Here is a 17,187-nt window from a genome sequence, read left to right on the forward strand (position 1 = left end):
AAATGGGAATCAGAAAAACAAATGGTGATGGGTAGATACAAAAGCCCACGTCATCCGGTTCTTTTCCAAGGAGCATTAATAAATATGAGAGAATTTACCTAAGGTGATCGTGTTTGCAAGCTTCGGCAAATACTGCTCGGAAAGACTTCAAATCATCTGCTGAAAATCTTGCTGGGTCAATCTTTTCTATGCAAGTGAAAAAAGCTATCGCCAAAGGTGTCAATGGATTAAGGTTCAATGACGTTTCAGGTGGAGACAAAGGATCGATGTGAAGCACACAGATGGAGAAGGTTCCCACAGCTAGTCTAAAAATAAGTTCAGGCCTGGATTCATCCACTGAAACAGATCTAGATGGGAGAGCTGGAACACATGGGTTAAAATGAGATACATAAAATACTTAAAAATAATCCATTATATCAAAATTATAAAACATTTACTCGTGTTAGTTTAAAAAATTTTTTTAATGTTTATTTATTTTTTGAGAGACAGAGCGTGGGGGAGGGGCAGAGACAGTAGGAGACACAGAATCCAAAGCAGGTTCCAGTCTCTGAACTGTCAGCACGGAGCCCGAATGCGGGGCTCGAACTCACAAACCATGAGATCATGACCTGAGCCGAAGTCGGACGCTTAACCAACTGAGCCACCCAGGCTCCCCTACTTGTGTTAGTTTTAAAAAACAGGTGATCACACGACAGTTTGAATGATATTTGATGTTAAACAAGATAAACTGTTAACTCTCTGCATTTTATATCCTGGATCCTTGATACACCTATGGAGATGCCTGGCTGGCTCAGTCGGTAGAGCACGGGACTCAATCTCAGGTTTATGAGTTCAAGCCTCACGCTGTGCAGAGATTAAATAAATAAAACTTTAAAAAACCAAAAACAATGGGGAGTCTGGGTGTCTCAGTCCGTTAAGCAGCTGGCTCTTGATCCTGGCTCAGGTTATGATCTCACGGTTGTGAGACTGAGCCTGGCATCAGGCTCAGTGGAGCCTGCTTGGGATTCTCTCTTCTCCTCTCTCTCTCTGCTCCACCCTTGCTCGTGCTCTCTCTCTCTCAAAGTAAATAAATAAATCTTTAAAACACACACACACACACACACACACACACACGGAAACAAAACTTTTGCAGTGATAAAACTGTATTGGAAAAGTCACAGATCAACCACAAGTTGCTCAAATTTTCCTGTAAGCCTCGTGTCTATTTCAAACCTGAGGTTCTCTTTCAAGAAAAGCATCAGATGGTGGGTGAGACGCCTAAGCTGCGATAATAATATGAAACTTACACACACTTTTTAATAAAAATATTTAAATACACAAAGACTACAAGTTCACATTTTCTTTCCAAATTTGGTTAAATGGCCTAGATCAAAAGAAAATCTTCTGAAGGGAAAGAAAAGCAGCGGCAGAATGGCATTTTCAAGAAAGAAACAATGTGTTTTAATTTTTAAATTTTTTAAAATTCTAGTGGCACTATCAACAAATGTCTTATGCTACGTACAAGTTTTCTGTAAAGCTGGTGGGGGCGCCAGGTTGGATGGCAATGCTGACCCTCTTACTGGCTGTTCTTTATGATGATCAAGGAAATCTCCCCACGTTGGCTGAAGCTGTAAAAGAATTTTTTTTTTAATCACATGAACAAAGCGTAGAATTTTAAATTTTTTTTTTTTTCAACGTTTTTATTTATTTTTGGGACAGAGAGAGACAGAGCATGAACGGGGGAGGGGCAGAGAGAGAGGGAGACACAGAATCGGAAACAGGCTCCAGGCTCCGAGCCATCAGCCCAGAGCCCGACGCGGGGCTCGAACTCACGGACCGCGAGATCGTGACCTGGCTGAAGTCGGACGCTTAACCGACTGCGCCACCCAGGCGCCCCAAGCGTAGAATTTTAGAAGCCACTTTTCAAGCCAAGAGTAACAATTAAATAATACTTTACCACAGTAGCACTTAATGGAGATCCTGCTGGAGTATTTGTATATGTACTAGTTAACGACAACTCAAGGTCCACATTTGGAGGGTCTCCAAGGGGTGGAAGAGAAGAGAGACTATGGGACATGTCCATATCGGCCATGGAGAAGAAAACTTCTTCTTCTAGAGAGAATTAAACCTTGTCAATTGTGTAATTCATGTCTTTATAGTAAGTTAACATGTATTAATATCATATTCTTCCTTCAGATTATCTGCAATACGGCAATGCCCTAAAGTTTACATTACTTCCAGTAGGGTACTTTATTTGGATACAAGATATAAATGGCATAATAAAAACTCGACCAAATACAAGTTAACAAAGTTATGCTATCCTACTGGGGAACTTGTTTTGTGGTTTTTTGGTTTTTTTCCAAATATATGACATGTACTACATGGTATATTTTTAGGTGTCATGTGACAGTTTAGGAGCTAAAACCCAACTTTAAAATAGTATGAAGATCTTGCGATATCTGGTTTCATATGGATACAGCTTTTTCTTTAAAAACAAACCTGAATATATCATTTAGAATTCTATTTACCTTTCACTTTCTTCTTCCTGGAGGTTGTTTCACCCTGAGGCGAATGAAGTTTGTTATGGCCAATATTGCTTGAATACGCTTTAATTTCTTAGTTTTTAATTTATTTAGTTCAACATTCTGTATTTAAAGTGATTCTTCTTAAGGTATTAGTGCTTAAACATTGTAAAACACCTGTAAATGCCAGGTTTACTTGGCATTATATTTACACATAATTGATAGAAGAGTAGAGAAAGGTTCCTAAAGGAATCTGCCATAAATCATTATACAAGTATGTAAGAATTTGACAAAATGAATAATTATCCCCAATTTATCTTTTGTGTATGCATTTTTGTGAATTGACTATCCTTAGAATAAAAAAAAAGAATAAATCATGACTTATGAAACAAGATTACACAATCAAAAAAAGGTACATGTGCCAGTGCATCACTGTAATTAATGACATGGTTAGATCAACTTACTAACTGAAATCTTCTTATAGCACAGATCTTTTGTTCTTTCGTTACTAAACTCCATTTCACAACAGCCAAATTGTTTACTCTGCTCTCTGATGACATTGTAGGAATCTAGTGTCAACGGTCTTAGTTCCTTACCACGGCTAGAAGGTGTCCGAGCAGATTCTGTCTCATAAAAGCTTTGCTCTGAAGATACACCCACGGAGAGGGAATCTTTTCTCAAATAATACCGGTTTAATTCCATCTGAATTCGATATTCGTCTTCCTGCTGCATAGGTCGGTTTTTTCTATCTTTATTACCTAATCCTATTTTGCTAGAATTTTCTGGAAGTATAGAAAGGAAAGCAAAACAGTAATTAAATCTGGAGTTAATCATCTCTCTCCCAAAACCCACTTGTTCAATACTAACAGCAACTTCATGCCAGTCAATTCAGAACTACCACTATTTAATATTAATCAGAGACCTATGCAGTAGTTTTAAGCAGCTAGCTAGAAATCATAGCATCTTTGATCTTAACTAAAAAAATTTCAAAGTTAAAAATAATAACAGAGTAACCCATTGCCATACTTGCCTGGTCCGGCAATAGCTGCTAACATATCCAAAAGCAAGTGCACCTGCCTCGGTGACAGGAATAGGTGAATAGAGTCTATCTGTCCATCAATATCCAACTTCAAAACAAAAAACAAAAACAAAACCACTCAGGATAAACACTCTTAAAACCTCATCACCACAAATCCCAGTATACTTTAATGCACGGAGATCAATACGGATTAGTCAGTCTTAAATTCTTTTACCTAAGATTCCATCCACGAATTCACACAATCTAAATAAAAAGACTTCTAAGCCATCCAACTGTTGTTCTAAGAGGGAAAATCCTCCCGAGAAATTCCATGTTGGCAAGTCCAACGTCACACTTTTTGTCTCTGTGAGCTTACTATAGAGTATTTAAGGTATTTGAGGACTTAAGACACAGCCACTAAGAAAGAATACCAAGTTAGTAGTACAGTTTTCCTTCCCAGCAGGACTTCAAGACTCAAGTCATAATCCTCAAAGCTGGAGTCACACCAATAGCAAATAAAGTTGGCTTTCCCAAGTTTGCCCACTTGCTAGCACAGCACTTGGGGACCCTTCCCTATCGGCAGCGTGCCTCTCCAGATGCGCCGTATTCCACAAAGCCCACTCCCCGCTAGGTAGGAAAGCATAAGCCACAGCAGAGATGCCAACGGAGTTGGGCGATCGGGTGAACTGCCTTGCTCTTTTCCAAGTCTTTGTCCAATTTTCCTCCTAGAAATAAGAGCCCGCCCCGTCCCATCTGGATTCCCGTGGAGTATATTCCGACAAAAACAATTACTCCACTCTCTACACCACATTCTAAAAAGTTGAATGTGCTATGGCCGCCTTACTTTTCATTCACCTCCTCTTAGTCCTAATGCTAACACTCCCATTATCCTTATGCCATTTTGCAATTTAAAAGGAATTCAATTAATAAAATACGTTTATATTTGGAAGATGGCACCTTCCCCAGGGGAAAAAACAAATTTCCTCTGATTCTAAAAACAAAAAATATCGTATTATATAGTAACTCTAAGAAATGTCCATGATCTGAGAATATAACAACATTCTCCAATAATAACAATCATCACTATCACTTTTTGGTTTTGCTTTTTTAAGTGCTGGGGCACTATGCCCCAACCAGCATGGGATTCTCTCTCTCTGCCCCTCCCCCACTCGTGCTTTTTCTCTCTCTCCGAATAAACAAACTTTAACAAAAATTAAAAAATAAAGTCAAATAATTTCAAACTCAATATGACACGGTAACTGAAATGAAATCTCTATAAATTCAATACATACAAGTCCTCTGTGTTCTTAGCACATTCCTGAAAGTACATGCTAAAACTGAGTATGTGAACCATAAGGCTTACGCTATTTGGGGTGGGTACCAGTCTCAGAGAACTAAAATAAATAAATAAATAAATAAATAAATAAATAAATAAATAAATAACATAAAATATCTTTCATAACATTTTGAGCTCACAGTTGAAAGACGTGGGTCTAATGAACATCAGAGGGACTACAGATCGGGCACTTTGAGGACCCCTAGCCAATGCCATCTTTGTCTACACTGTATCGTTTATGAGATTTACATTTCTCAACGCTAATACCTAGAACTTTGATTTCTCCACTTAGTCTTCATTTTCATTAAATAAGAACAATATGGACTCAAAAAATCAAGTTACTACCGCAAAAACAATGACCATATAGGCGAGGAGAGTAAGATCCCCAAATATCAACACTGGCTGACAATCATACCCTCGTGCAGTGATTCCAGGTGTTATTTGCCACCTAATACACAGATGTCCAAAAGCAACGTCGAAAAGGCACTTATGCAAATCAACACATAGTGTGCAAAAGTCTGGGTCTGCTCAAAGATCAAGTATATAAATGCTGAAAACTATATTTAATCAAAACAGAACTATAAAAGTTACTATGGTTCTCCCTTCTTAGAGAAACAGTAAATGCACCCCCCTACCCCTCCCAGAGGCAGGAGTGTGTTAGTTTCCCAAGGATTTTAGCACATCGGGGGATTCCCTGAGGGTTTAAACACACCTACAGCTTTCTTGTGTTATTTTATGAAGAGGCTTTTAAGAACTGGAGAAAGGAGGTCCTAGCACCTAGGGTAGGACAGAGCACTAAACGAAGGAGAGGGAGTCCTCGGAAATAGGAAGGCTGAGGTTCTGATTACCCCATTCCCCCGCCTCCACCTCTAGCCAGGAGTGCCAACCCAAGGATGGGTTGCTGGAGATCCTTCAATCCTCTGAAAATCCTACGTGCATTTACGTGCACTCAGTTGCTCCCTCTCCCATGCCCCTCCCCCCAGCAATCTCTATAGCTCTCATTATACGCTGTATTAAGGCGAAGACAGTACTCCACTCTTCTTTGCATCTCCCTGAGAAGTTGCACAGGGCCTGGCACACGGTACTCAAATACCTACAGCTAGTTAGCACAGTGAGTAAAATGACTAAATCCCGACATCTTCTTAATTTAAACTACATTTTACACAGATTATATAGCAAATTAGTTTTCAAAGTTTGAAAATAACACGCCACAAATACGTTTTTAACCAGCTACAAACACAAGCTTCCTGATTCCCCAGCAGACCGCCCAATACTGCTCCCTACAAAACAGGTGTTGTCTTTACAAGCTCTTCAAAAGCCATGAGTTACCATGGGGGGGGGAGTCAATCTCTTTTCATAAATATTCCACAACATAAAAACAGTCATTCTGTTCAAAACGCACAAAGGTGGGCATTTTTACATGCATACAATTAAGCACCTTCTACGGTCAACTTCTTGCTTTCCAAATCTCTTCTCCTAAACTTACTTTTGTGATAACAGATTCCTTAATAAATTGCTAGTTTCTGAACTAACGAATGTTTCTGAACCGCTCGAGTGTAGGAGACAGTGCTAAACCCAAGCAGCAGCAGAAGGGCAAAGGCATTCCTCACGTGAGCCTTAAGACGGGAGGACAGAGGCCCCAGCAAGAGTAAGAACGCTGACTCCAGGACAGTGGGCACCCTAGTTACAGGACAATCCACAGTGACCAATCGGTGAGAGCACTGCACAGATTAAAGAATGCTTGTACTCTGGTTTGTTTTACTATAGAAAATAAAACGAACACTTACCTTAGCTCCAGGAAGTACTTCATTCTGTTTCAACGTGAGACTCAACTCCAACCTACCGATCAGCCCTCCAACCTGCACTGGGTCAGAGGGTGCCATCTCTGGTAAATTTCTAGTTAGTTGTGGGTGTGGCTCATAGACAATTTTGGGATTCCAGCTAGGTGACAGCTTTGGCTCAGTTTCCTACAATGAGGCAGTAAGAATAAAATAATTCTTGGGAATGCAAGCTGGTGCAGCCACTCTGGAAAACAGTATGGAGGTTCCTCAAAAAACTAAATGGAGTATTACTCGGCCATCAAAAAGAATGAAATCTTGCCATTTGCAACTACGTGGATGGAACTGGAGGGTATTATGCTAAGTGAAATTAGTCAGAGAAAAACAAAAATCATACGACTTCACTAATATGAAGACTCTAAGAGACAAAAGAGATGAACATAAGGGAAGGGAAACAAAAACAATATAAAAACAGGGAGGGGGACAAAGCATAAGAGACTCATAAATATGGAGAACAAACTGAGGGTTTCTGGAGGGGTTGTGGGAGGGGGAATGGGCTAAATGGGGAAGGGGCACTAAGGAATCTACTCCTGAAATCATCGTTTCACTAGATGCTAACTAATTTGGATGTAAGTTTTAAAAAACAAAAAATAAAATTAAAAAAAAGAATAAAGTAATTCTTTAAAATACCTTAGTGTAAATAAACTGAAATGCAAAATACAAATGTCAGCATAAGAGTAAAATATTTGACATGAAAAACTTATTACGTGACCATGAATAAACCAGTATCTTATAGCTGGCATGAAACGGTAGTAATAAAGGCAAATCATGGAAAAGGACTTTATGGAAAAAAAGCACAGTATCTATTCAAATTATAGCAATAAGAAAAAATAGACATTCTGTAATCATGAAAATCTGAAATAATGCAAAAGATAAATTCTGGAAGGACTGATTTATGAAAGGACTCTCTACTCTCAGAAAGGATTAATAAAACGTTCCTAATTATAAAACCCTTTTAAGCTGTAAGTTTTCAGCACTGTTCATTATGTAAGGTAATGTGAACACTGCTTGGGATTTTATCCTAAAAAGGTATTTGCGGTCATCATACCACTTTCCCCCAAAACACAGTATCCGATGTTACACACCTCACAGGTAGGAAAGGCATCAATCGTAAATAGGAGTATTTTAAAAACCCCGAAAGGTAGGCATCGCTGAATATTTGTGTTAACTTCCAGATCAGACGGATCTGTATACCCCAGCAAAACCTAACAGCCCCCATTTAAACCTTTTACAAATCTAGGATTTAGCGTTTGGTTTTTTGTTTGGTTTTTCTTACCCCTGGTGCAGTTGAACACACTGGGGAGGATTTTGCTGACGCGGAAAACTCATCCCAGAAGAGGGCCACTCCGGAGAGCTGCAGCAACTTGTGCGCAAACGCTGTGGGCTGATGCACGTTCATTCCTGCAGACTCGTCAGCAGCTTCGTCACAGTACACGGTCCTGCACGTTCAAAACAAGAGCATTTGCACGACGCTCCGGAGAAAACCTACTGGCAAGCCTGAGAAACACACACAGCCTTTTCACTTAAAGGATTGTTCAAGTGTTAGCACAACTGAGAAAATGAGAAAAGGTAACGTGGTCAGCATTACGGTGCTTTGCTACGGGAAAACGTTTTCACCAAGAGACCTCAGCCACGGGAAGGGTAATTTTAGGGGGTCCTAAGCTGGCGGGGGGCGGGCGGTGGGGAGACGGGATTAATAACTGCCTAAAGTTCGCCTCCAGGAAAACAATCCCCGTGCTCCCTCACAAACCTATCTTGGCTCCAAGTCACGTGTCTGACATGAATGGCATTTCTTGAACCCTTCCGACTGTTCATTCCAGGAGTTCAGTTTAAACGAAATGCAGAAAGTAGTTCTACATGCGTGAGATTTCAGTAGCTTTTTAACGTACCATTTCAGGGAAATGCAACCTAATTTCAAAATTCTGTTGACAAGAACTTTCAAGGGACCCCTGGGCGGCTCGGTGGGTGAAGCGTCCAACTCCTGATTGACGGCTCAGGTCATGGACTCACAGTGGCGAGATCGAGTCCCACGTCAGGCTCTACGCTGACAGCGTGGAGCCTGCCTGGGATTCTCTCTCTGTGCCTCTCTCTCTGCCTTTCCCCTGCTCAAGCTCGCTCTCTCTCAAAAATAAATGAATATTAAAAAAAATAATAACCGTTTCACTAATACATACGATGTTTTGCGAAAGACAGAAACCGTATCTGCTCAAAATCTGGCAAACCCCCCAGCAGATCTGTATACAACAGGGCCGTATACTGAGCACTAAGTGTCTTTGGTGCTCGGTGTACATATTTCCTCCTGTGTGTTTCTGCAGGCATTCGTAGCACATCAAAACACACGCGAACAGTGACAACCTCAAATCAACACTCAAAAGTGTGTACATGAATCATCTCTGTTTCAGAGCTGTTTAGAAGGTTCCAAGCGGGCAAAAACACAAAACTAAGTGCTGGTTTCTATATTTTTAAGGAAATCACTATCACGCATATTGACTTTAAGATACTCTCACAGAATCCTCAAAGAAAACAGCAGCAGCTTTTTCATGCAAAGCAGCACTTAGACCAAGCAAAGGAAAGCAAAAAAGCCCCTCATACTAATGAGACATGCCAAAACAACACATCGCTCACATGAAAAAACTCCAACAGGAGTGCCTTAAATTCAGCAGCGCTCAACTATTCATGATTTTTATTTGATACTAACTAAAAACAGAACCATTTGCTTTGAATTCAGTATTATATACAAATTATACCCCAACTGGCATTTTAAGTTTTCAATAATGGGATTAGAACATATCTTGGACAGCAGTGCTTTACTGTGAAATCATACAATGTATTAACAGCATCACCTCTAATCTCTAAAAGCATCATAAAATCTAATGACAGACTTAGATCTTACCATTTATAAAAGAAAAGAATAGGGTCATTTATTCTCAGAGATAAGAAGTCTTACCTTTCTATTCGAATTTCAAGTGCAGTTCCAGTTTTGGAATTTTCTGGCACGTGTTCGATTCTCAAGACAGTGTCTATAAAAGTGACTTTTACTCTTCTTAGCACTAGAGGAAACAGGTCACCGTCAACATGAGACCATATGTATACTCAATAAAAACTTCTAATGAAAGGAATACAAAATAAAAAAGTTGTATTTCTTTCCTTAAAAATCCCCAAACCTTAAGTTTGGTAATAAATATTTTGTCTTACTGAGCACCTACTATGTCATATCTCAACAGACACTTGGGTAGAGCTAACGCTCTCCGCTGAATTAAAATCCCTTACACAAGCACAATAAAATAAACAGGAGAAACTAGGACACAAAGGACATGAAATTAAATCAGATACAATATTTAAAATAATCTCAATTCTAAAGTTTTGAAGTGAGAACAGTAATTCTGTTTAAAAACAAATCACTCCAACGGATTTACCTTATGTGAGACTTACTAAATAAAAGGTACTAATATACTAAAAACAAAACAAAAATCTAAAATTTTTGAAAATACTCAATAATGCCAAACCTGTTTCAATGGTTTCAGCAAACTTTTCAAGTCCTTCAAAAGGCTGGGATCCTTCTCCTTGTTCATCCGTTAATTTCTGGCTAAGACATTCTTTTGCCAACTGCATACTGCTGGTCATGAAACTTGACCAATACATAGGCTCAGAACCAGTTGCTGCAGAAAATATAGATGAATTCTAAATAACTTCTCATAGTTCCAACAAAGCCATTTCATAAAATGCCACATTTGAAATAAGTGAATTCTTAATCCTCCAAGAGATATTTAGCATCATGATGTTCCCTCGGCACAGAATACTCTAGAAATCGGGGCGCCTGGGTGGCTCAGTCGGTTGAGCGTCCGACTTCGGCTCAGGTCATGATCTCGCGGTCTGTGAGTTCGAGCCCCGCGTCGGGCTCTGTGCTGACGGCTCAGAGCCTGGAGCCTGCTTCGGATTCTGTATCTCCCTCTCTCTCTGACCCTCCCCTGCTCATGCTCTGTCTCTCTCTCTCTCTCAAAAATAAATTTAAAAAAAACATTAAAAAAAAAAATTAAAAAAAAAAAAGAATACTCTAGAAATCACTCTTGCAAGAGATTCAACCACCACCTTATAATAACTGAGAAGAAAAAATAAAAGATCACAGAACACATGTCCAGAGACCTGTGTTCTCATTAAATGATACACATCTGCCAAATGTTAATTCGCGAATTCGTTCAACAAATATTTAATGCATGCATGGTACTGTTTAAAAGTCTACAGAATAGAGGTCAGCAAACTTCTTTGGCAAGGGTCAGACGGCACAGATTTCAGGTTTTGTGGGTCCTTTGGTCTCTACCGTGATGACTCAACTCTCTCACTCTGGTGCAAAAGCAGCAGAGAGAATAAATGAATGAGTATGGTAGTGTTCCTACACCGATTTACAAAAATAAGACAGAACAAATTTGGCCTAGAGGCCAGAGTTAGCCGACCCTGCTGTAAGGGATCCAAAAAATATTAATTCTGCCCTCCCAGAGCCTACAATAGAAGAAATATGTTGCAGTTAAGATGAATTAGTAAGCAACTATGCAGGGTCAACAGAGAACACGGCTGAATCGAGAGGTTAATTCTTCTCACTGACAGAAGGTAACAGGAACTCTGGCAGGGCTGGTACTGGGCCGGGGCTTTGGAAGGGGAGCAGAAATGTAGACAAGACAGAAAAGCATCCTTGGAGGGATATATGAACTGGGAAAAATCCTTTCTAGATCTCCCCTCATCAGAGAGCTGCACCACTCTCTCTTACGTTATCCAAAACAAAGTGACAGAGATCACTAGAATTCTTGCCTTCCAAAAATGGAAGTTAAAAGCCCTTCTCATGGAATATTTTTAAAGTAAGGGAGAATATCTGACTTCCCACAGAGAAAGTATTATTATATCTAGTCATCATGGTTAAAAAAATATTATTGTTAATTAAATGCCATTATCAAGGAGGACTTCCATGCACAGACTACCACTTTTCAAACTACAGGTGCCACTATTCCAGGAAGTACACTTTAAACTTTGGTGTTCCAGACAGCACTTGGGCTTATAATTCGCCAGGTATATCTTGGTAAACATCACTTGCCACTGAAAGAATTCAAATTCAGAATTTAAGATGATTCACGTCACGACTCTATTGGTTTAGAAAATACACATACGCTACACACACACCCCGAAGTAGAAAATCTTAAGATACAACATCACACGGCGGTTCGGAACAGGGACTCCACAACTAGGTTGCCTGGGTTCAGATCCCATCTTCCCACTTAACTAGCCGTGACCTTGGACAAGTCTGGAATCTACCTCTGCTTCGATTCCCTGTTCTGTAAAATGGAGATAATAAAAAATATCTATTTCAAAGAGCTATTATAAAATAATATTTGTACAGCATTTAGAACAGTATGTGGCATCTAAGAAGCACTATACACGTTGGATACGTCGGACAACATCACGCATGTAATTAAAGCTATACCACACACACGTACTTGTAAATAATGACTTACTACCCCTTTAAAGCTTTTCCCTCCCCAAGTTTTCTTTTGAAAATTTTCAATCCTAAGAAAGAGGTGAAAGAATGGTACCATGAACACCCACACAGCCTTCACTTAGACTCATCATGACTGTGTCACACGCACACAAATACACACAAACTCTCATCCTTTTGCTGAACTATCTGAAGGTAAACCTCAGGCATCCTAACACTCACTCCTAAATACTTGAGCATACAACTCCTAAGAATACAATGAACATTCCCCAGCAAAAGCTCAGGAAGGGTAACACTCCCAAGAAACATAACCCTGGCAAAACATTATCTTCCTTACAGGCCACACCCAAATTTCCCTAGCTGTCTCAGTAACATCCTTCGTAGCAAAAGCAAAAACACACGATTAACTATTGCAGTGTCTTAGTCTTTTTCATCTGGAACAATTCCTCCACCTTTCTTGTCTTTCGTGATACGGACACTTCGAAAGACTACCAACCAGTGAGTCTGTAGAATTTCCTTATTTTGGATTTGTCTGCCTTCTTCCTTATAATCTGATTCAGATTAAGCACTTTTAACAGGAACGGTACATATATGATGTGTCCTCCTCAGCCATCACATCAGGACACACACGATGTCGGTTTGATCCACTATCAATGAGATTAAGTTTGATCACTAGCTTGTTGTGATGACTGTCAATTTCTTTCATTGTGAAAGAAACATTTTTCTCTTTGTAAATAATATGTAATCGATGGGAGGTATGCTGATACCATCTAAATATAAAGCTCCTCAACAACCTTCACCAAACGATGTTAGAATTCATTGATGATTATCACCTGTATCAAGTGCTTTTTGTTTTTTGGTTTTTGGGTTTTTTCTGCCATGGTGGCCAAAAACATGGTTATGGTCTATCATCTTTTTCTACTCTATGACCTAGGTATCCTACTGCAATAAAGAGCTTTCCCTTCTTCCTGCCTCTCTTACATACTGATTATTTATTTATAACAATATAAACTTAAAGAGAAATTTTGTTTTAATTTAGTGTGCTATAATCCATTATTGCCATTATTCTTTGTTTACTCAAGTATTCCCAGATTTGGCCAATGAGAGCCCCTAAAGCCCAATCCTGTGTCCTTTTAACATTTCTCCATCGATCTTTGAGCAATTCCTTTCTTTCTGGCACAATACTCCGAATCTTTAAAACACGAGTCACTTTAGATAATCAGTAACAAATAATTAAACCAAATCATCATTATACCAAAGTTCCTGCAGGTAAACAGGGCGAGAAGTAATCCTAAAGGTAAAATCACACACACCCAAGTCCTAATATTTTTATCTACTGAAAAGCTCACAAATACAATGCTAAGTAATAAATTAAATACTGAATTTAATACAATTAGGTTACTTTCCCAATCTCTGAGGAATACAAATAGAAACAAATCAAACAAACACAGCACACGTACCTAGGCGAGGTCTAGGCCGGAAGACCATTTCTAGCCCTTTCACTTCCAGTGCACAATTATCCTGTAGCAAGGAGCCCCATGGAACTGACAGAGAAATTGACTGTATGAATCCTTCAGTGACTTCTAAAGGCGCATCTGCCGACTCCAGGATCTCATTGAGACACTAAAGAGAAAAAACATGTACATTTTGAAATCACAGGGACAAGAATTCAAAATTGGTAACTTACTCAAAGATGCTGAATATGCTCATATAGGTGTCAGACACTAGGGATTAAGAAAGCAGAGTCGAGGGGGCACCCGGGTAGTTCAGTCGATTCAGCGTCCAACTGCGGCTGAGGTTATGATCTCACGGCTCATGAGTTCGATCCCCACATCAGGCTATGTGCTGACAGCTCAGAGCCTGGAGTCTGCTTTAGATTCTGCGTCTCCCTCTCTCTCTGCCCCTCCCCGCTCGTGCTCGCTCGCTCAAAAATAAAATTTAAAAACTATTTTTAAAAAAATGAAAAGAAAAAGAAAGCAGAGTCCAAGATAAAGACTCCCCATCCTCACGAAATTTACTAAATAGCTTACCATGGAAGACACACACAATTAAGATGTGATGAGCTACATGAAAGACGAAATACACTGTAGTATTTGAGCATATAATAGAACCCGTCCTGGCACCAGAGGAAGTACTATTGCAAAGTGAGACCAGAGAAGGCTGAGGCGTTAACCAAAGTGGTCCACACAGACTACGGCGTGTGACAGGATTCAGAGAAAGCAGAGGTCAGAGACGCAAGACTTTTTGAAAAGGAAAGGTTACTCTAGACTCTAGTGCAGTGTGCTAGGGTGAGGAGCCAAAGATAAAGCTACATAGATAAGGGAGAGGGAGTCCAAACAGCCTTGTAATTCATGTTCAGGAGTCTGACATTTATCTCAAGAGCAGAGTGAAGCCATTGAAAGATTTTAAGCAGGGGACCACGATGAGATTGGAACTTTCAGCGAGCCACTTCTGCCACCACACCGAGCATGTATTGGAGGAAAGCAAAATTCAGGCAGAAAGGTTGTTATGAGTAAGAGAAGCCAGGGAAATTGGTTTGGCGAGGACAGTGACACTGAGGGTGGTTAGAAGTGGACAGATTTTTGTAGTTTATTAGGAAGTAGAATTGGCATCATGAGAAATAAAAAAAAAAAAGGACCGAAGGATGACTCCCGGGGTGTTGACCCAGGCAACTGGTTAGACAGTGCTATTTACATTGAAAAAACCTGGAGAAGCAGGTTAGAGGAAGCGGAGAAGTTCAGTTCCCAAGAGCAGACATCTAGGTGGAGACGTCAGAGGCCGCTAGCTATTCTGGTCTCGATTATCAGGGGAGCCATCTGGGCTGAAGCCCTAGGGTGATGAGAGACAGCCTTTGGAAACTTAGGTAGAGTTAGATGACAAGAGGCCTACGACAGAATCCTGATAAGCACCCCAACATTTAAGAACTAAGAATTGGTTTATGAAAGACGCACCTGCAAACTAGAAAAAAGCAAACAGAAGTAGAAGGAAAATCAAGTCTTACGTTCCCAGAAAATCACGGAAAGACCACTATAAAAAGAGGGGTCCTGGGCAACAAAAGGTAACAAGAGGCCAAACGTTTTTAAACGTCCACCGGATTCTGTGATATTTAGGCCACCGGTGATCCCAGTGAGAGCAATTTCAATAGCGTGGTAAGGCAAACCAGATTACAACAGAAGGAAGACAGGATGGATGTAAATATAGGTAACAGAATAATTAAACGTATTTCTCGATAATGTACTTTTGACATTAAATGAAGATAACGCACGTTCACTAAATGCCAGTTTATACGTGTGGCACTTCCTGCGTGCCATGGTAACCGCAGTGTCATAATTCTTTGCTACCAGCCTAACACTGAATGTTGAGATTTGGACTGGCTCGGGTTTTGTCACTGGAGGTTACCACTTCAACAGGCTTTCTTCATGCTGGTGTTTGTGTGACCTTACAGGCTTTCTAAGAGTACGTGGGCATGGATTGTTTTAAGGGAAACACATCCAGGTGCTCACATTCCAAACATATTCTGTGCTCAAGCTGATCGATCTTCCTGAGAAGAGTACTTAACGGTGGCACCATGTTGGATCGCCTCTCCTGTACTCCCTTGTACAATCTCCCTGCCCCGACTTAGCCAGAAAGGCCTACCTTTTCCCTTCCCGATTCCTCCTTCGTGCACCGCCCAGGGTATAAAAATCTCCAGGCAGGACCAGCATTAAGTTTGCTATTGCTTCCCTATCTTATACACATTTTTGGTATGGCACTCAAAGAACTAAGCGATGTTGCTACTGCAAAATCCCTTCAAGTCTCACCTATTTCTTTATGACATCAGCATTTGTCAAGCTTATAACTATTTCAAAAACTTGGAAGGAAATTTATAATGAGCCCCATCAAATTCTAGTTAAGTATATTCATCTATAGATACATAAGCTAATCAGGGAAGAGGGGGAAAACCACCTAGCCACATCATTAAGAAAGGTATTTCCAAGAGAAATTTTTAAGTTTAATTTTTCAAACATATTCATATCGTTTTGATCAACTGCACACTTATAACACCACAATCCAGAGGAAAAATCTTAACACTTAAAGCCTAACGATTACCTGAAGGAAATACTGCTAAGATTAATATGGTAAGGCCTAGAGAACTACTAAGAAGACCACTATAAAACTCAAAAAACAGAAAGTGAAGAAATTAAAGGAATTAAAATGGGAATTAAAAGGAATTAAATTAAATTTAAAAGGAATAAGGAGGGGCACCTAGATGGCCCAGTCGGTTAGGCATCTGACTTCAGCTCAGGTCATATCGTTCTGATTCGTGAGTTCGTGAGTTCGAGCCCCACACTGGGCTCTGTGCTGACAGCTCAGAGCTCCAGCTCAGAGCCAGGAGCCTGCTTCAGATTCTGCGTCTCCCTCTCTCTCTCTGGCCCTCCTCCTCGCACGGTCTGTCTCTCTCTCCCTCTCAAAAATAAATATTTAAAAAACAGGAATAAGGAAGTATTTACTTAATGCAAAAGAAAGCTTGATAGCAAGTTTTAAAATATGATCTCTTTCAGTTTAATTACATGTTTTTATTGTAGAGAAATTACAGCATGATCAATAAAAGACTTAAGCATAAAATACATGTTATGATAAAATTTTGCAGAAGATGAACATAAGAGTTCAATGGGAAAAAAATACAATGTTAAATTTCCAACTATTAATGAAGAGCTTGTTCAAGCATTTTCAAATGCATAATGGTAGATATTTAGATCCTACTGGGTGAAAAAATATATTTTTTATATCAATATTTACAACACAGGATTACTCTCTACAACTATTTAAGCTGTTAAGAAGACGAAAGGCCAAGGTGGCGTCACTCGCCCACCAGGACAGCAAATCAAGACTTAATTGCAGTTTCAACCTCTCCAAGAGTGAAATTTTAAGCCAATCAATCTGGATTTTCTGGTTGGCACCAAGGAGGTAATCCTCTCCCCTAGAGGAAGATGAGGTAATCCACCTAAGACTCTCCCTTCTTCTCCCCTAAG

The 17,187-nt window shown here is 39.8% G+C and overlaps 1 protein-coding gene across 3 annotated transcripts in view; it reads right to left on the minus strand.

Annotated features, from left to right (window-relative positions):
• ATG2B (autophagy related 2B) overlaps positions 1 to 17,187 on the minus strand; it is a 74,343-nt gene that overhangs the window by 47,326 nt on the left and 9,830 nt on the right. For 2 of the 3 annotated variants that reach the window (XR_014137853.1, XM_060620695.3), the window contains exons 2-11: positions 13,636 to 13,798; positions 10,200 to 10,352; positions 9,641 to 9,743; positions 7,970 to 8,132; positions 6,643 to 6,822; positions 3,532 to 3,628; positions 3,098 to 3,283; positions 1,937 to 2,091; positions 1,502 to 1,607; positions 99 to 360 (exon numbers count right to left, since the gene is read on the minus strand). Coding sequence is in view for 2 of the 3 variants with exons in the window: in XM_060620695.3 (XP_060476678.3) it covers positions 99 to 360; positions 1,502 to 1,607; positions 1,937 to 2,091; positions 3,098 to 3,283; positions 3,532 to 3,628; positions 6,643 to 6,822; positions 7,970 to 8,132; positions 9,641 to 9,743; positions 10,200 to 10,352; positions 13,636 to 13,798 (1,568 nt within the window). In the remaining variant the exon portion in view is untranslated. The remainder of the gene's footprint in view (positions 1 to 98; positions 361 to 1,501; positions 1,608 to 1,936; positions 2,092 to 3,097; positions 3,284 to 3,531; positions 3,629 to 6,642; positions 6,823 to 7,969; positions 8,133 to 9,640; positions 9,744 to 10,199; positions 10,353 to 13,635; positions 13,799 to 17,187) is intronic. The other variant, XM_060620696.3, reaches the window with a different exon arrangement.

The sequence above is a fragment of the Panthera onca genome, chromosome B3 (genome assembly GCF_046562875.1).
Source record: "Panthera onca isolate mPanOnc1 chromosome B3, mPanOnc1 haplotype 2, whole genome shotgun sequence".
Classification (NCBI taxonomy): Eukaryota; Metazoa; Chordata; class Mammalia; order Carnivora; family Felidae; genus Panthera; species Panthera onca.